This window comes from Molossus molossus, unplaced genomic scaffold (genome assembly GCF_014108415.1).
Source record: "Molossus molossus isolate mMolMol1 unplaced genomic scaffold, mMolMol1.p scaffold_m16_p_5, whole genome shotgun sequence".
NCBI classification, from domain to species: Eukaryota; Metazoa; Chordata; class Mammalia; order Chiroptera; family Molossidae; genus Molossus; species Molossus molossus.
In genome coordinates this window covers 62,305,495-62,325,505 of record NW_023425388.1, presented here as the reverse complement: position 1 = coordinate 62,325,505, position 20,011 = coordinate 62,305,495, and the positions used below count along the sequence as shown (strand labels likewise).

The window sequence follows — 20,011 nt, the reverse complement described above, 5'->3', positions numbered from 1 at the left end:
CAACAATGAGCAATGGGACTTGGTGCATCAGCACCCCAGATTCCTCCCAGTGGGACAGCTAGGAAGTACTTTCTACACAGCCTTTCAGAAAGTTTCGGGACAGATAGCCCTCAAATGCTCATAACAGTAACTCCCTCATGCACGAATCATTTATTCATCTTTCTCCCTGTCTTCTTTGGCTTCCCCCTTCCTCATTGTGCTTCCTGGGGTCACACCCAAAGAAACCATCTGCCCCCAGTCCTTGTCTCGGGGTCTGCTTTGGGGGAACCCAAACTAAGACAAAGACGCTAGCAGGAAATTTGGGGGAATCCGAAGGTTATTCCCTGAGAAGATAGAACTTTTCAAACAGTACATGCCTTTTTTCTTTTTCTTTCTCTCTGTTTCTAAGTGCAGATTTGTTTTTTCCTGTCAGTTCTATAAATAAAGTTTAATTTTAAGTAGAATCTGTGTCTTAACACAGAAAACAGGGCTGATAATGATTTCTGAATCTTTGAAGGATAGTTATTTCAAATAAGAGTCAGTAATATTCGAGTGTATTAAGGAAATGTATTGTCGGAAAGATCTTGGGCCATTAGACATCAGGATGGATTTGGGTTCAAGCGTGTCACTTAACCATTTTAACTTCCACGGAGACCTTTTAAATGAAGAGAGACCTATCTACCTGGCTCAGGTTTGGGATGGAGTGCTTAGGGAAAGTACTGTGAATGGGGAATAGGAGGGAAGAGGGAAAGAAAAGAAAAGAACCTTTATTAAACTTACCCAGTTTTTTTTTTTTTTTTAAATCCTCATTCGAGGACATTTTTCCATTTTTTGTTCAGATAGAGTGGGAGGGAGAGAGAGGAAGAGAGAGAGAAAGAGAGAAACATCGACGTGAAAGGGACACATCGAGAGGCTGCCTCCTGCACGACCCAACCAGGGCCGGGGACAAACTGCAACCGAGGTACGTGCCCTTAGCGGGAACCGAACCCGGGTCTCTCTGGACCGCAGGCCGACGCTCTAACTGCTGAGCCAAACCGGCCAGGGCGAACTTACCTAGTTTTAATAAGCTACCCCTGAGCTAATAGAACTAAGAGAAAATGCTACTGCTGAAGAATATTTATTATCATTTGAGAAGACTTGTAACAAAGAACAGAGGTGTACACACCACCTGCCACCCTCGTCCTTCTTCAGACAGACATTGTGTGAGTCAGGAAAGCTCTCTGTGGTTGCCGCAGTATTACTTGATTGTCTTGACACCTCAGACAATTAATAGGAGGTAGCAGTTAAATATAACCGTGCTCACTAGTCTTTTGTTTGTGGGGTTTTTCTTTGGTCTAGCTCCATCCTGGAGTTTTCCACTAGCCTAGTAGGAACCAGCACACATGGCGGTCATGGATTTAATTGCCAATCACGATGGGGATGTGTGTGAACAAAACACAAAATGGGAGGAGTCCGCAGGGCCAGGGGAGCCCCACAGATGCCTTTTGGGTCAGGTGGGGAACTGTTCCTAAGTCAAGCAGAGATAAGTAAAAGCTCCATCCATCTTCCATTAGCGTGGAAAAATGCTGGGACTTCAAACGCTCTCGTATTGAAACCCTGACTGATGGCCAGTGCCCCAGCTCTTCTGGTGGGGGGAGTGGCGTGGGCAGCAAGGTCTTCGCCCTGTGATTGGAAGGTGTGGAGTTACCGTGTAACATGGTCTTTGTCCTCTTTGATTGCCCTGTGATAGGTGGCAATTATGCCCTCGGTACAGCTCTCTCCAGAGCCAGAGAGGTGCTTTTGCCTCCTCGAGCTTTTGCCCTAATCTGAGCCACTGCTTCTAGAGAGTAACTCTTAGCAATACCATGCTGCCCCTTGGCATGCCCTCCTGAGATGGAGAGGTTTACTGAGGGAGTCCATGCAAAGTGACTGCATTTGTGTGCATGAACAGCTGTCACAAAAACGGTGCTGGTCCCCAGGATGAAAAGCCTCAGTTACTGTACTTGCTATCCGTTGAAATGTTATCATAGACAAAGACTTCCCTTGGGCCAAAACCGGATATGTTTGTAGGCTACTGTGGCCTACACCGTCCTCTCTCATACTTTGTGTTTGGGGTAGCTTCCTTCCCTGAGTACGCACCACCCCCAAAGTGCTCAGTGGCTGCCTTTCAGCCTGCCCCGCTGAACGCTCCCTCTGCTTTGCTTTCCAGAATGCCTATGTCAACATCAACCGCATCATGTCCGTGGCTTCCCGCCTCTCTGAAGCCGGCCATTATGCCTCGCAGCAAATCAAGCAGATTTCCACGCAGCTGGACCAGGAGTGGAAGAGCTTCGCGGCTGCCCTGGACGAGCGCAGCACCATCCTCGCCATGTCCGCGGTGTTCCACCAGAAGGCCGAGCAGGTGAGGCCAAGGGAGACGCTGAGGTGGCTGTTGGTGGGCAGGGAGGAGGACCGGGGAAGGCAGCATGGGAGGAGACACACTTTGTAGAGAGCCCCTCTTCTCTTTGAAACACTGAAGAGCCTGCTGAGTAGTCGCAACAGTAACACAAGGCTACCACTTTCGATGCCCCTGAGTATATAAAGAAACACTGGCAGCTTTGCTTATCTCCGAACAAGGAGCCGGAGCCTGCTTGCATTCCTCTGAGTAGTTACTGTTGTGTGTGCTTGTGTGTATTGACTGCTTAGTGTGCGTTTCCTGAGCATAGGCCAAAGGGGTGAAACTGAACTGATCAGAGTCCTGAGAGCAGGGGAAACTGATTTCACACGAAGCATTTACTATGAGCAATAATGCAGCCGTCCCTCGTTTATCACAGTTAATCTGCTCTAGACTCTAGCGGTTGCACCTGGCGTGCTCGAATACATAGGCCTACAGTCCATACGTATAGTAATTTTAATTTTAATTGTTAATACAGGGGTGTATAATTGACTTAGACAACTGAGCGCGTGCTGTGTCATTTTCACTGTCTCGATCCACTTTTTAATGAATGTATTTGAAAAAAACCATGATAGAGTGAAACTGGGAAAGTCAAAGCGTGAAGTGGCGAGGGACGACATTAATGTAGCAATAATACAGTAGCTAGAAATAACAGTTACTTGTTCTCATATATTACCGGTATTGGCCGGTGACATTACTAACTCCTGAAGCTCAGAGAGATTAAGTGACCTGACTAAGATCCAGGGGTGTGTTGGAGCTGGTCTGACCAGATCATGGAGCTCCAATTGTAAAACTGCAGGAATTTTGTGAACTGGTTGTTAAATATAGCTATTACTTCAAACAAAATTTACATTAAACATGTTGCATTAAAGACAAAGCCAACAAATAGTCAAAACTCATTACTTTCTGATTATGTTACTACATTGTATTATCTAGGTTCTTGTCATTGTTTAGATCTATTTGGAAGTTACATCTAGTGGAAACACTGTAGGGTGTGCGCTGCCTGTCATCTCTGCCTAGTTCCACATTTGGGGGCGTTCCATTCCATCGGTAGCTTGAAATAGACCAAGGTGGGAGTTTTACTCTGTGGAAATCATCAAATGCTACAAACCAAGGCTTGATTCAATGTTTCATTGATTGTCTAGAGTCTTAAAAAAATGAGGGAGAAAATATTCAAAAGTGCAGACTAAACTTAAAAATGTGTTTGGTCTGTAGCTCTTACATTATGAATAGCACACAGAACTGAGGAAATATTCCTCTGATATTCAGTAACTATTAGTCCATTCAGCAAAGAAGTCCCTCACATGGTGGATGAATGAGAAATGTCTGACACAAGCCTTGGGGTGTTTTCACTTTTTTCTTACACCAGCATAAGTGAAACTGTCAACCAGCTTTCATGTCACAACTATGCAAGCGTGTCACATACAAAAGCATCGTGTGAGAATCAATTGGCTACATGGGATTTACAATAAAGAGCATCACGGATGTTATTGTATAAATTATGTGTTACATATATTTTATGTTAGTAAAGTGTAAAATACATGCATGTGTATGTGTGTGTACATATATATACTGGTCATTGAACCTTTACTAACACACCACTGTGAAATTTACACAATTTATGGGTAGCTGGGATTTCAACCCAGCTGTGTCTAACATCAAAGACTGTGGTCTTAATCTCTAAATAAATTTCTTTGTATGATATTTGGTAGCTCACAGATAATGGAGAGTTGGGCACAAGGTCATGCCTTAAGTCCTTCCCTCTGTTACCCCCCTAACATGGAAGGTCAGATTGGATCATTGAAAAAGCCCAGGCTTAGCGGACAGACACATGCAGGTTCCATTCACAGCCTCATCATCCACTGACACCAGCAGGTCATCTCACCATTCTGAGCTTGTCTCCTCTTCTCCAATGTGGGGGTAATCAGAAATCTCCCACTGCGGTTTTAGGGTTAGCGATGGGGCACGTAAGGTGCCTGGTGTGTTTTTTAAATGGTAATTTCTACTGTGGGTATTTATTCAACACACCATCCTGGTGTTTGTATTTCCTCCTCTGTGCCTATTTCCTCCTGAGACCTTCCCAAAGACTAACACTTGTATCGCGAGTCGAGGGCAGCCCTATACATTGAGAGAGATCTAGCCATGTGTGTGTTTGTTTGTTTAAGATGCTTGTGGTAATGACTGACTGTGACTAGTTCATTCTAAGGGCCATGAACATATTCATATCTAATCTTCCGTTCTGTTTCAACCTCATCACTTGCACACTCTATTCAAGGTTTATCCACATTGGCAAGGGAGACTCATGCTCCCTTCTCTGTCTTTCCTTGAGCTCCCACTTTGTGGGGTCTGCTGTAGGATTCTTGCTCTAGAGTGTTACAGAGAAATCTCCAAGACCTTAAAGAGGTGCTCCCCTCACAACTGGCACAGGACTGTCAAGGTGTTTCCAGGTTTCTTTGTAAAATGGTTATTGGCGCAAAGACACTTCTGCAACGTTTCCGAGTACACTCAGTCCGATCCCGGGCAGCACCCAGCACTCTCCCAGAATTGTTAAGAGATGTCCCAACGTGATTAAAACACAAACATACTGGGTGAAAAGTCAGCCACAGCCACCAACAGCCCCGGGCCTGGAAGCTGACGGTGATGCGAGAGTAGAACTCGAGCAGTCGTGGGGAACGCGGCCGGAGCCCAGAGCCGCTGGAGGACTTGGCGCCGCGCTGCAGTCCCCTGACTTAGTTTGGATCAGGGGCAATTTTATTTCTATCTATTTGTAATGCAGTTTCCTCAGGTATTACCAGTTCTTCAGGGAAACTCGTAAACTATGATTCTCTTTAGCTAGGGGGGAAAAAACACACCAAACAACTGATTCCAGGCTGTTTTTTTCAATGCGTTTGTTTAGGCAGCTCTTTGCTGTCCTCACATGGGCTGTTCTACGCAAGGAGATGAAAAGGTATGTAGGCGATTAATTTGAATAGAGCTGTGCACCCAGGTGAGAGGAATCACAGACAGAACCATTCCAGACTGTTGGGTGAAGAATTATTTGCATTTCAAAGGTGTATTTTTCCACCCAATAAATCCGAGTTGGCTCACCCTTGGTGCGCAGAGACCCACAGTCCTCCACAGTTGTCAGTTTTCTTTTTTAAATAATTTGATATCTGTCAAGGTCTGTGTCTGTATATCACATTCCAGGAGCCACGGCCACCACGTGCACGGTACAGTCCGTCCCCCAAGCTGCCCTCCAGTCCCCTCCCCCGGAGGCTGCTGCCCCAGCAGTAGGGATCTTCTTGATCTTCTTGAGGGTTGGTCTGCATTCCTGTGGAAGAGTCTCTGCCCGTTCCCTGCGGGGCCTGCATGAGGTGTTCTTTGCTCCTCTTCACAGCTCAGGGTACACACGACAAAGTTCCTGCATGGAAACATCCCACGGCTTTCGGTCGTCCCTCCCAGGTGCCTGTGAGTGTGCACAGGACAAGCAGCTCGAACGTATACATGTAATGTAGTGAGCTGTTTGCACACCTGTATGTTATAGTCAGTATGTGCATATAACCTGCTGAACATGCAAGTGGCTCCCGCCCCCCGCCGATTCATAATAGTCATCTCTGTGGGAACCACACTTCCTAAACAGGTACTAGTCAAGCTTCTTACATGGAGTTACTGTTTGTACAATTAAAGAAAAAACTTCACCCTCTGCAGTGGCCTCTGAAGGCTTCCAGAGGTCCTGAGGTTTCTTCCAAAGGTAACTGACCATCTCTGTAGAGCTGCCCATTGCCCATCCCCATGCCCCACACTGACCCAGCTGGCCTCTCCTTCCAGTTCCTGTCGGGAGTGGACGCCTGGTGCAAGATGTGCAGTGAGGGTGGCCTGCCGTCGGAGATGCAGGACCTGGAGCTGGCGATCCACCACCACCAGTCTCTGTATGAGCAGGTGACTCAGGCCTACACAGAGGTGAGGACCAAGCAGGACACCCAGGGTCCTGAGCGCGTATGTACACGGGTGGGTGGGAGAGCACCAGCCTGTACACTGTGGAATAGCCTAGGTTGGACTAAGAAGAAGAGTCCACTTTTCTCTCTTTGGAGACTTTTTAAGATCTTTGGTATATGAATAATGGTGTCTCCAGCCAGGAAGCTGAACAGGTGGGGCCATGAGCAGGCACCACCTCCCTGCATGCGTGCGCACACCCACCCACGCCCCTCACAGTGTGTGTGAAGATCGGACTCTGCTCTGGGCAGGAGTGTGTGAGAGCAATGCCGTGCTCCGCTGGAGCTGCTTTCTGGCTGGCACACACCAGCCTCCCGCCCCTTCCTGCAGCAGCTCATCACTGGGAGGTCCCGAGGTCCCACACGGTGGGGATGTGTTCGCAGGAGAAGCTGCCGTGGAGTGACAGACAAACTGAAAGACTCTTCCACTGAAAAGTCAAAGGCTGGGGGCATGGTTCAGAGCTAGGCAGGGGAGAAACACTTCTTGATCTTTGTTTCTTTCAAAGTAAAAGGAAAGGGCACGTAGGTGCATCTGTGTGCACAAGGAAGTGGGTTGCTGACTGGCACGGATTCTGAGGGCGGCGCTGAGGGATGTGAAGAGATGGGCTGATTAAGGAAACTGGATGAGGAGGAGGACCAAGGGGATTCACATCTGGCCCAGGGTTCCTTCTGGGGCAAGGGCTATTAGGGCAGTGTTTCTCAAAGTGGGTTCCTGCACCACAGGCCTCAGACTCACCTGAGGTGCTTGTTAAAGGTCCAGATTTCTGGGTTCCACCCCAGACCGAATCAGAATGGAACCTAGGTTTTAACAAATATCACCCAGGTGTGTTTGATGCATGGTGAAGTCACAGCACCAGCGGCCTCTGGGGGAGACTGGGGTGTTTGCCACCGTCAAAGCTGGGTTTGAATCTCGGCTTCCTTAGCAGCTGTGTGACGGCAGGCGGTTTCTAACTCCTCGAAGCCTCCCTTTCTTCTGCGAGGTGCAGGTGGTGATACCTGCCTCGCAGGGGCGTTTTGTTAAGAGTTATGAAGATAATGCACGCAATGCACCTGGCACAGTGTTCCTGGCAATGAGAAGTGCTAAAAACGGCAACAGGTTTTGTCATTATAGGAGGCACAGAGGACAGCTTGGGAGCCGATGCTGATCTCGTCGGCTCTTATTCAGATGACCCAAGACTTTCCCTTTTAACAGAACTGTGCCTCTGCCCATGGGTCAGGAATCTCTAAAATTTACTACTTCAAAAAATATAAAAATTGACGAATGAAATTTACATTATGCTCACACATTTCACATGTATCGGGTGTGAGTGTAATTGTAAGTATAGATGCAATATTTTCCCCCATTTATTCTCGGACCTTAGCACTGTGGGACGTAGATGGCCCCTCCAAGCCCACTTCACAGTCAGTGGGCTGCCCTGCCTCCTGCAGATGTGGACTGAGGCGGAAGACTGGAGCTCGTGTGGACTTGGACTGGACATAGCGCAATGCCAAAAGGCAGCACTGGCTTAGAATTCCCCGACGAAAGCTCTGCTGCGTTCAGCAGTAGGGTATTTGTCTTATCCGTGTCTTTGGAGGGATGTTAGAAGAGCAGGCACACTGGGTCCGGGTGGGTGGTGGAGGTCACCGAGATTGGCTGTGTTCCTCCAGCCGGGATTCCTGCCTTGTCTCAGCTGTAGCTCTCCAGCCTCCTCTTCATCAGCTCCAGCCCCACGGGCGTTTCTGAGGCCCCGTGAGCAGGGGGAGTGATAGTTGCCTCTGTGTTCCTGACCCCCTACCCAAGCTGTTATTAGGACGTGAAGGTGGGGTGAGGAGAGGCTGCGGGCCCCATGCACAGCTGCCCGTTCCTGTTATAAGGCTGGGGGTAGAAGCACACCTCCTTCCCCCACTTGCTGATAGGAAAAGAGACCATTTCACTGCAAACCAACCTTGATTTTATCGTTAACCAAATTAATTTGGGGTTTTAAAATTCCTATTGGTTCTCCAGTCACCATTGTTTTAAATCTGAAAGGCACGTGCTCCACTGGGTACTCGGCCAAGCACTGGGGAGCCACTGGTGTCGATCATGTGATGCCACTTTCCAGAATTCTTGGTGCCCGTGATGCCAGGTTTCCAATGAGGAATGACAGGGAACACCCCCCCACACACACACACTGGACTCAGCACTGAGGGAGAGTTTGGGGAACCCAGGAGCATGGGTGGTGTGTCCACAGTCGTAGGGTCCTTTCTTTACTCTGCACGTCCTGGAAAGATGAGGGTGTCACCACTTTCAGGAGAAAACAGGGGTTGTATAGAAGGAGAGCAAAAGAAGGGTCAGTATAGAAGAAAGAAAATGACAAGTAAATAAAGCAAACAGGAGAGAGAAATGATGAAGAAGAGACTGATCTAAAAGCTTCGCAGATACTTGGCGGCTGCCCTACAGCTCCTCTCCCCCAGGATTCCAGGGTGCTCCCCTGGGCTGCAGGCTGGGCCCCATGGCAGCTCTGGCTGGCCCATTCCTTGGTTGTCATGGGTCTGAGTAGGACTGAGACCCCAAGCAGACCATCCTTGCCTCTGCCCTGTCTGCCACTCCGCTCCCTTGACGTGACCCTCCTCCCTTCCTGCAGGTCAGCCAGGATGGCAAGGCCCTGCTGGATGTGCTGCAGCGTCCCCTGAGTCCGGGGAACTCCGAGTCCCTCACGGCCACGGCCAACTACTCCAAGGCAGTGCACCAGGTGCTAGACGTGGTGCACGAGGTGCTGCACCACCAGCGGCGGCTCGAGAGCATCTGGCAGCACCGCAAGGTGCGGCTCCACCAGCGGCTGCAGCTCTGCGTCTTCCAGCAGGACGTCCAGCAGGTAACAGGCCCCTGCAGCCCCTCCACCCCAGGCCAGCAGAGGCTGGGTCCCTGGCCTGGGCCGTCAGGCCTGGGATCACCGGATTTATGAAGAGAAGAGGGCAGTTCTGCCCCCAGCAGCTGCCCCCTCCTCTTAAAGACATCTGGACTTGTTCATTGCATGCTTCTCTCCCAAGCAGCTTTATAGACTGGGCCTTCCCCCCTGTGGTTTTGAGAAGGGAGACTCAGCTTGAGGAATATCAATTCCATGCAGTTGGATGTCGTCGTTTTCTTTGGGGAGAGCTTGACCTCACTCAGGCATGAGCTTTCTGGACAATTCAAGGGCCTGGGGTTATCTGAGCACTATCAGAGTTGGACCCCACATGAAAAGAGTTCACTTTTTTTTTTTTTTTTAAATTAAGGATGCAGGTGGCCTGCTAGAGTAGGGGTTTGGGGTGGGATACAGGGCCTGTAGGGGATTTTTTTTGCAAGACTGGACTTGGGGAAACCAGATTTAAAGCATGGGCTGTTGATAACTGTGTGTCCCATAATGAGAGGTTATTTCTGGCTTAACCTGTCTTTTTGCATTATTATACCACTCGTGGCTTTTTTCTTTACCACAGATAATAAAGACATGGTTATGTTTCTAGCTTTAAAAGGCCAGCCTTGCCACAAACGCCCTTTTGGATGAAATCACCCGTCCTTCTCCCCTCCTGCTTTCTCTGCTTCCCTCCCTGGGGACTCCTGGGGCTTTGCTCTGAGGACTGATGTTTTAGGGGAGGGGGGCTGTTGGGAGCTGAGGACGGATGGAGGCTCAGCATCATCTCCCTGCTGGTTCACTGTGAGAGGCAGGGGTGGGGGCACTGGAGTGAGTAACCACCACAGCATTTCAAGATTATACATATAAAATGATGTTTCACTCTCCTCCCATCCTTCTGTGGCATTGACCACATATAATCCAAAAGTGTGTCAGTATGCAGGGTGGGGCAAAGGTAGGTTTACAGTTGTGAGTACGTGAAACAGTTTATTCTTGTGTTATTGGTTGATTATTGTATTATTTTCCATATAAACAACTCTAAACCTACTTTTGCTGCACTCTGTACATGGAGAATTGAGAGCTGACTGGAGGTGTCTTCGGAGTACGGATTCCTTTCCCGCTGTTGTTGGGAGGGACCTGGTGGTGGTGCCCTGAGACAGAGGCAGGTGGGGGGAGAGCAGGGCGTCCTGTCCCTGGCTGTGACCCACTGTGGGCACAGGGTGCTGTCAGTGAGTCCCAGCGGTAAACAGGCCTTCAGAAGTGCCCCCCATTCTTGGGCTGCCCTAACTTCCTGCAGCCCCCCCCCCCCAGCTGGGGCAGTGATTGAGTCATTAGAGGTAACGCCTCAGCCCCAGGAGATACGGGCACTGCCCACGTGCTGGCCCAGCTCTGAGGCCCTGTGCGGCCTGCTGGGAATGGAAAAGCAATGAAGCCGTCGCCTGCTCCTGCGTCTGGAGCTGTCCAGAGAAACACATCTCCCCTGAGCACAGGAGAGCAGGAGTCTGTGGGTGATCGGGATGGGGCGTGTCAGCCTCCACGGGCACCCAGGGTGGGCGTGGCTAGTTCCCTGAACTGAGTGACTCGCGGAGGTCACCCGGTCTACGGATCGTGCGGCTCTCTTGCTGCTCCTCGCCTTCCTTCTGCTCTCATGGCTGTTGTACTGGGACGGCCGCTGGAAGGGCAGAGGGGCTGCGAGGAGGACAGGCGAAGGCTCCCCAGCCCGGAGGGCGGCGTCCAGCCCGGGACTCTCTGGGAACGGTTAGACTTTCCTGTGCCCCTGTGACGCCTGTGCCAGAGCTGGGAAGTATCACAGAACCGCACGTGTGGCTGATCTGTATCGTGCTCTAAGAAATGAGAGCAACTCTGGAAGTGAGACCCCACTATTCATCTCCACTGTACAAATCCAGCTGTTGGCACTGAGGAGGAGCAGAGACCCCGAGGTGGACTGATGGGGGTTTGGATTGCCCAGGGGAACTGAATTCCCAGAGTGGTTAATCCCAGCGCCCCTCTCGGGTTACGGGAACATCGCTTCCTCCACCCATTGTCCTCCTGGCTCTCTGTCTCACCGTGTGTCCGACATCAGGACAGATGCACAAAGAAAACTCAGAGAACGAGGGCGACCAAGCCTGGTGACGGTCTCAAACGCTCACCTGACTCCCAGACAACCACCCGTGCCCGGCAGGTGACTGAGCGGTGTTCAGAAGGTGCTGGAATGTGCACTGATGGTTAGAGTGAAGGACTCCTGACTCCAGAAAGTTTACGTGTTTATCATTTATATCTATTTTATATATTATATAAAGGCTTATACAGTTTATGTATTTAATATGTAAATTTCACGTACTCACTGATTTTTCGTGTTTCATCTCTTCTATTTCAGTATTTTCTTGAGAGTAGAGCCCGTGGCTTCTTCCTCTCTGTGCCCCTTGCAGCTCTTCGCTGTGTCTGGCACGAAACTGGGGTTCTCTTTACTTTTGCTTAAAGTGACCACTGGAGGACCCCAGTTTGTGCTTCTGTGAAATGATCATCATTTAACTCTCCCTTTGGAAACATGTAGTAGCTGCCAGGGAGTAGCGGCAGTCTGCCTGCAGGAACTGCGGTGTGGAAGTGCCGAGGGTTCCAGGTGTGTACAGCCCAGGCGGAGGACACAGACGTACCCTCAGTGCCCCTCAGTTACTCAGGAAGCTCGAGTCCCGCAGCTGCCCGGCCCTTCGCTAGGTTCCAGCAGATGCCCGAGCACTTAGAGTGGCATTGAGACACACACACTTGCAAAGGGGAGGGACGGTGCTGCGAGAGCACGCTGGTCAGCGCGCAGGGCAGTGGAGTGCGGATGGGACAGTTGGAGGCAGGGGCCTGAGGAGTGGTGTCTCGAAGGAGGAGAGAATTGATGGAACCGTATAGTCTGGATCTAAGACTCCTGAGCACATGTGAGTCCAGAGATGTTTGCTCAGCAGCCTAAGTGGGACGCTTATGAGCGAGAATCAGTGGCTGGGGCAATACGGGATCACAGGTTCTTAGTCATTCAGCAAGCATGGGCCCTGGAGTCAGACAGCCTGCCCTTCGTCCTGCCTGACAGATCTGGGCTGTGTGACCTTGGGCAAGTTGCTTCTCCTGTAAAGTGGGAACATGTATAGTACCTAGGTCATCAGACTGGATGATATACAAGTACAGGGCTGGGCACAGGGCCTGCCTAGCAGGTGGTAATCCTTTAGTAGTGTTGTCCGGCTTGTTGGTCATCTCCTCTTTGAGTGGTACTTGGGCGCCCCCTGGTGCTTGTGCAGTTGGGGACCTGCAGCATGATTCTCCTGTTTCTACAACAGCCACTGTTTTGTGGGCCTGCAGAGTTCCATTTCATTCAGTGATAAACTCTCAGAGCTGTCAAGGGCCTGGAAGAGCATCCAGTCTAACCTACTCTACGGAGGAGGAATTGAGGCCCAGAGAAGTAAAGTAACTTGGCCGTCACCACACAGCCAGTTAATGATAGTGCTAGGACTAGAAGCTAGGTCTCCTGGCTCCCAGTCCAGGTGCCTTACAGAGAAGCCACACGAGAGAGCATCAAGGGAGACAGAGAAGAGAGACAGGAAGCACACATGCATACTTAACATAGAGACAAACAGACACACACACACACCCAAAAACATGGAGGCGGGGAGACAAAGACAGACATGGGGGAAAGAAAGGAGGAGAGAAAGTTAAAGACAGAGCAGAGAAACAGACACACATGGGATGGGAGGAGAAAGAGGAAGAGGAAGGTGAGGGGAGAGAGAAGGGAAGGAGACAGTGCCGGCGGACCCGGTGCCCCATTGCCGTTCCAGGATGGGTGCTCTTTGCTCAGGCAGGAGCCGTTTGCCCTTTAAGGGCCCAAAGCAGAGGATGACAAGCACAGAGAGATGCCAGTGAAAATGAGATTCCATTTAAACATCTGCAGCCAGAATTGGCCTAACACATCATCTCGTGGTAGCCCTCCCTTGGGTCCCAACAGGTATAGTCTCAGCTGTCTCTTCCCAGCTGGGCTTGGGGACAGTGGAAATACATCTCTAGAGATCACACTGGCACTTGGGTTCATTAAGCTGCAGAAAGGCGTGAGGAGGACACACCTGCCGTAGTGCTGCTGGTGGAGTAGTTTTCAGTACTGTCCTGGTTTCGAGTGGGACAGCACTGAGCAGCAGCTGGAAGGTGCTCTATGACAGCGCCCTCCACCTTCTGTCCCTTGTTCCCCTAACTCCCCTCGTCTCCCGTGGATGTAAAGGACTGCTTCCGGGCCCAGACAGACCTGCCTTTGTGGTGAGAACGAGGGGCAGCAAGAGCAGGCCACCTGTTCTCTCCCCCTTTTCTTCTCCATTTTAAGTGTTTTGGAGCCTGCTCTGTGCAAGGCCCTGTGCTAGGAGTTGGAGATTGCTGGCCTGGGAGGAGACATATACACCTAAGGACACGTGGATGGCCCACATCCACCTAGGTTCAGGGCCAAAGAAGCAAAACAACAATGGTCTGGTGGAGTCAAAGCAGGGAAAGTGGCCTGCTGTTGGGGCTGGATCTGCCCTGGTCCTTGGAGCTCAAGCAGAGCAGATGGGGATGGGGAGTTAAGTTATGGTCAGGGGATGGGGAAGAAGAAGGCTAACAGGGTGACCCCTCCTGGCAGTAGAACAGAGAGGCAAGGCTGGGAGGCTCAGGAGCGGTCTCAGTGGTGTGTGGGGACAGTGACACGTTTGAAGATCCAATACCCTCCCTTGAAAATAATGTCTTTGTGCCCTAGTCGGTTTGGCTTAGCGGTTAGAGCGTTGGCCCACGGACTAAAGAGTCGTGGGTTCGATTCCAGTCAAGGGCACGTACCTGGGTTGCAGTTTGATCCCCGGCACTGGTTGGGGTTGTACAGTAGGCAACCAATCGATGTGTCTCTCTCACATTGATGTTTCTCTCCTCCCCTCACTCCCACAGTATCTGAAAATCAATGGAAAAATATCATTGGGTAAAGATTAAAAATAAAATGATAATAATAAAATAATAATGATGATGATGATGTCTTTGTTTTTAAGCAGTCTAGTCAGGTGAGCTAGTGGGGGGCAGTGATGGCAGAATTTACCTGGCTCACTGACTTTCCATTCTGAATGAATATATTAATATTGAAATCCATAGTTCTTGTATTACAAATGAATATCACCTGTTTCTATCAGTTTTTCTGGAGCCTCATATGGAAAATCACAGCTTTTACAATGTCAGCTCTTGCCCGCCTAAGAATATTGAGAGTCATTTTGTTTAACTCCAAATATCCAGTCTTTTACTAACTATCGTGACTGTAATCACTTAGTCTTGCTGAACCAGCCTGGGCATGGTGGGATCCAATGGACAGTGCTGCATAGTATCAGATGCGGGCTTCGGGTTGCAGAGTGATTCCTTAGAAAAGAGTGACCAGATGATGATAGATCTGGCGACTAACTCTCCCTGTAAGAAGGAAGGATTGAAGCATCTAAAAAGGAAAATGCTCAGAACGTAGTCCCAGATAGATGGGGAGGGGGGAGACACACCCAGGGGGCACATTCAGACTTTGAACTGGAGTTACTTGCTGGGTTGGGGAGGGGACTCAAGCATCAGACATGGTTGGATCCCAGCCCTGAGATTTTGTTACTAGGATTAATTGTCTATAAAAGTTTTATTGTTCGAAGCTCAGGATTCATCATCTTTATGAGTAAATAGGATTGAGCATCTAATCCCTTCATGTGCCTTTTTCAATTTAATTTCCAACACTATAAGCCAGGTGAGTTTGGTCCTCATTTTACAGATGAGGAAATTGAGGCTCAGGAAGGGTAAGTAAACTTGCCCTTTACTTTAGCAGAGCAAGAATTCAAATGCAAGTCCACCCAACCATTAGGTCCCTGCTCTGAGCCTCTCTGCTAGGCCCTGGGCACTATGCTGGGTGATGGGACTGCAGAGAGGCACAGCCCTGCCCTTCAGGGGTTTATCATTTAGTGCTGGGATGTCATTGCTCAAAGGACCCTGGGTGGATTACTTGTTCCCAGAGGATGAGCCTTGCCCAAGGTTGTATGACCTCTGACATCTGAGATTCAGGCTCAGATTGCCTGTCCAGGTAGACCTACCCAGTCCTACTCATACCAGACCCTCTTTTCCATCTGTCTGGCATTAGAAAATGCCCCCTACAGTTATCTATCTTACACAGATTTTCCTAAAACAGACACTGCCCATTATCATTTGCTTTTCACAGTCATCATTGTGTTAAGTCCGCGTTGCTGATACTTGTCTTGTGCACATAGTTTGGATGATATCCATTTTTCCATGGTAGTATTTGGCAGTATTAAAGTTCTCAGTGAAGTTTTTGATGGCGATCATCCAATCACTCAGCTGCATTCAAGTACACAACAGGTAATTCTTGGGGAGGGTGAATGCCCAGGAGAACTGGGTTAAGGCTCAGCTGAACTGGGGAGGTAGGGAGAGGGGGCAAGGGGGGCTCGCCTGTCAGGGTTGCTTACTGATTGGAGTGAAGATGAGGACACTTTCCTGCCTGCCTCTTTGGTGTCACTGATTTTAGAGGGAGCAGCTGTCCCTCTCCCGCCGGAGGAGACGGGTACTGAAGGCGCTATTCCGGTCCTCTGCCTGCTTTCCCCAGCTAGAGCGGCTGGGTGGGGCGTGAGCTTCAGAGTCTTGCCTCTGACCTTCTCAGACCCTCCTGCCCGGGGATTTCATGGACTCCCAGTACCCTCCGCTCCACACCCACCCTGTTCCCCTCTGCCCTGCTTTCTGCCTTCCTCTCTGCCCTCCCCCATCATGGCCTTCACCCTGGGTACTGACGTTGACTTTCTGAATGCAGACTCTGTTCTCACTGCAGAGTGCTCCTTCCATGATGAGCGCCTTCCAGGGAGCACCCGGGTGCCTCGTGGGGCCGGGCAGGGAGGCTGGTGGGGCCTGGGGACAGTGAGAGGAAGCCCCTTCCCGGGAGTCCCTGAGCCCGAGGGCTTTCTTGATCCGTGGTCATTTTAAACACCGTTAATGTTCTCAGGTCCTGTTATGTTGACAATGACAAGACGGCCACCACCCAGGGTTACTTCTTTTTGATCACCCCTATGCTCAACACGGTCGACATGCAGTTTCTGGAGCATTGAATACCAGGCTAAAAGATAAAACACTCAAACTTTATGACTAGTGGGAAGCTATCGAAAGAGTTTGAGCAGAGGAAACAGGTGATAGAGTGGAGGTGTGAGGTATTTGGTGCCAGTGTGGGACAGGGTTCGAGTGGGAAGATCCTGGGAGCCCTGGTCTTGGTGTGGTCACAGAGCATGAATTAGGGTGATGAGGCAAGGTTAGATGTGAGAGCATTTATGGAAAAAAAATCCCTGGAAATGTATCCATTTTGTTATAGAAAACAAGGGAGGTGTCAAGTGTGCATATGAAACTATTTTCTGAAGTGTGGTCCTTGGACCCCTAGCATTAAAATCATCTGGAGGGAGTGGGGGCTTATTAAAAACACAGACTATCTGGCCCTATTCCATACTTTCTGATTCAGAATCTGCGGGGAAGTTGGTGCCGGGGTTTTGAAAAGAACCCCTGGAGATTCTTAAGCATTCTAACGCTGGAGAGCCTCTGACTTAAGAAGTTCCAGCCTTCATAGTGAAAAACATGGGGACACCGCCAACAGGGTCAAGGCACCAGGGTGAGGAGGCTCTCCCAGGAAGGCGCCAAGGACAAGTCCCAGCCACCCCAGCCTCCACTGTGTGGGGAAGGGTCAGGTGTGGGTGGCTGGGAGTGGGGGGGCCCTCGGAGGGACGCAGCTAAAACTCTGGGTCTTCCAGTCTCTTAGCCACTTGCACCCAGCATGGCATCTGACGGGGAAGGACCACGGTTCACAGTGACAGTCTTGTACCCCTGCCAACGAATTCCAGCTGAGCCCTCTCAGAAACATGATGGCCTCTCCCACCGTAGTAGGACGTTTATTTTGATCACACTTGTTCCGAAGAGGGAACGGAAAATGAATTAAAATGAATCACCAGTAACTGGGCATTTCCGGTGGCGGCCGCGTGCTGTCCGAGTGGTGCTTCGGCATTGCCGCTGGGGGCGCTGTCCGAGGAGACAGAGGTAGTGGCTTGCTGGGCTGTCGTAGGCGCTCTATACATCGTGTGAACCTGAACCTGTACCAGAACAGACACCTGATGCTGTGTAAGCTGTCCCCCACTGGCCTCAGGAAAGTGGCTTTCTAAAGAGCGGGCAGCTGGGGCTGGGAGGCAGGCGCTGCGAGGGGGGAGTTCTCCTGTGTATGTAAAATGCCAAGGTGTCTTGCTTGTCTTACCCTGGATCAAATTATGACCCCAATTCAGTCATCGATTTCAAAGAAGATGATTGGTCAGAGAGCCAGATGAAGGAATCCGAGAGTTGGGATTCTGACTCCACAACTGTTTGCAAAGCCTTTCCATTTCCTTTCATGGTTTCTGCCCTTTATCACACGGGAAGTTCTCAGATCAGACTGGTTAAGTCCATTCACTCGTTTATTCAACAAATGCTCTTTGAGAACCTGGCAGTGACCCTAACAAAGCTCCTGCCCCGTGGAGCTTACACAGGGGGTAGAGAGAAAACACAAACACATAACAGCTGCATGGTGGTACGGTGCCAGGGAGCAGCGAGGTGACTGACTGAGCCGCAGGATGTATTTGGGAGGAGGTTCCAGGTATGTGAAAGGGGACACACAACGTCCTTGACTAGCATGAGCTGGTGTGTTCATGGCTGGTGAGCAGAGAGCAGGAGAAAGGGTGAGAAGTCTGGAGAAATGGGCTGGGTCCATGTCAAATTAGGCTTTACAAGCTGTGGAGAGAATTTGGATTTTCTAAGTGTGACAGGAAACAGTTGTCGCGTTTCCATCGGGGAGTGTCATGATTTGATGTATGTTTACAGAAATGGGACTGGCTCCTGTGTGGACGGGCATGGCTAGGGCAAAGGGAGGAAAACCACACAGAGGGCCGGCGGGCAAAGCGGGGAAGAGACCCCGAGGATGGCGTCTTTCAGGTAGAAGGATCACGATGGTGCCACGTTTTAAGGATGCCGAACCTAAGACACTTTTATATGTAAGTGGAGCTTAGATACCAACTTAAAACTTCTAAAGGTGGTTGTCCCTAAATGCAGGGGCCTCCTACACTGGGCTGGGTGATGTTTGGGTCTCCTCTAAAACTAAGATCCTATCAAGTTAGAAGAGTAAAACATTTTTGTTTTATTATTATTTTTTTTATCTCTTTTTATTTTTATCCTTACCCGAGGACATTTTTTTTTTTGCATTTATTTTCAGATAGAGCAGGAGGGAGTGAGGGGGGAAGAGAGAGAGCGAAACATCGATGTGAGAGAGAGACATCGAGTGATTGCCACCCACACAACCCCAACCAGGGCCAGGGACAAACTGCAACCGAGGTACATGCCCTCAGCGGGAACCAAACCTGGGACCCTCTGGTCCACGGGTGAATGCTCTAACCGCTGAGCCAAACCGGCCAGGGCCAAACATTTTTGTTTTAAATCAGAGTCGTGGGACTAAAGGCAGCCAGCTAGATCCTTTGATTGTCTCCCATTGACTCAGCTACATTCATGCCAACTGTTCAGAAACTAATCAATAGTTCTCTTCAAAAGGACTTTTTCTCTTCTCCTTAGCAGCTAGAAAGGACTGTCTCTTCCCCTGAAAATCGTTGTCTTGATTGTATGCTGATAGAAATAAACACAATTAGAAGAGGAAGAAAGGGGGTGATTAGAGAATTATGCATGATGGCTGTTAGATTGGCTCTCAAATCCGGTTTAGGAAGTGAGTGTTCCTCCTGGAAAAAGGATGTTCTGGGAAAGGAGTAATTTCTGGTGGAAAAGCTGGGGCACAAGAAAGGAGGCGGAGCTTCACACGTTATTTACAAGACTGCCTGGCGGCTGTAGTGGCGAGGAGTCCTGCGCTTACCGGGCTGTTGTTCCCACTGACGGGGGAAGGTCAGACCTCTTGCTGAAGAGGGTGATGCACCTTCTCCCAAGACAGGCGGGCAGGAGCTTCAGCCATATTTGCATGATCACGGCTATAGTCATGCCTTGAGTATCTCCTGCGTGTGTGGTGCTGGCAGGGCTGCTGGGGCGGGTGGGATGGAAGGGTAGGATACAGTGTGAGAACTCCCTACGTCAGGGGGGAACCCCTGCCACGGGGGCAGTGGAGAGGGTGGAGACGCAGGGGGAACTTGGAATGCAGACTGTGAGAGACGACAGAGTTATCACAGGAGTGTGGAGCTGGAGACATTCACCCCGACGTTGTGTGTGTGTTGGGGGGATGAGTTTGAGTTGAGTAGAGTTCAACATGTCTTAAGCAAAGCACTCTGGGGTGAGTACCATGCTGTGTCTGGAAATCACAGGAGGTCAGAGTCTAGTGGGAGAGACGGGCCCCTGGGCAGTAATTGCGGTTGGGACAGACTCAGAGAAGAGGGGCACCCCCCCAGCCTGGTGGGTTATTAAAGAGACGACGCTTTCCAGAACTAGTGATTTTGAGATGGTGCTTACAGGATGAGTAGGAGGGAGCCTGGAATGCGGATATAGGGAGAAGCAAGACGTGGACATTTCAAGTAAAGTTAAATATAAAGACAGCAAAACTCAGGAAGCAAGAAGCAGCTTTTGGGTTTTTAGGGGTGAGGCAGAAACTTAGTGGAGATGGGGTGAAAGGGTGGGGCCAGCCACAGAAGACTCTGCATTTCAGGTTAAGGGGCCCCTCAAAACTATATGCCAGTGAAATGCCCTTACGAGAAGGCATGGGTTAATTCCATTTAAGCCTAAATTTATGTTCTTCAGATGGATTT

General features: G+C 50.0%; 1 protein-coding gene across 3 annotated transcripts in view; it reads left to right on the top strand.

Moving 5' to 3' along the window:
- The window catches only part of KALRN (kalirin RhoGEF kinase), a 593,373-nt gene that overhangs the window by 218,797 nt on the left and 354,565 nt on the right, over window positions 1-20,011 (top strand). For all 3 annotated transcript variants that reach the window (XM_036242841.1, XM_036242843.1, XM_036242842.1), the window contains exons 7-9: window positions 2,168-2,359; window positions 6,200-6,331; window positions 8,967-9,197. In XM_036242841.1, the coding sequence (XP_036098734.1) occupies window positions 2,168-2,359; window positions 6,200-6,331; window positions 8,967-9,197 (555 nt within the window). The remainder of the gene's footprint in view (window positions 1-2,167; window positions 2,360-6,199; window positions 6,332-8,966; window positions 9,198-20,011) is intronic.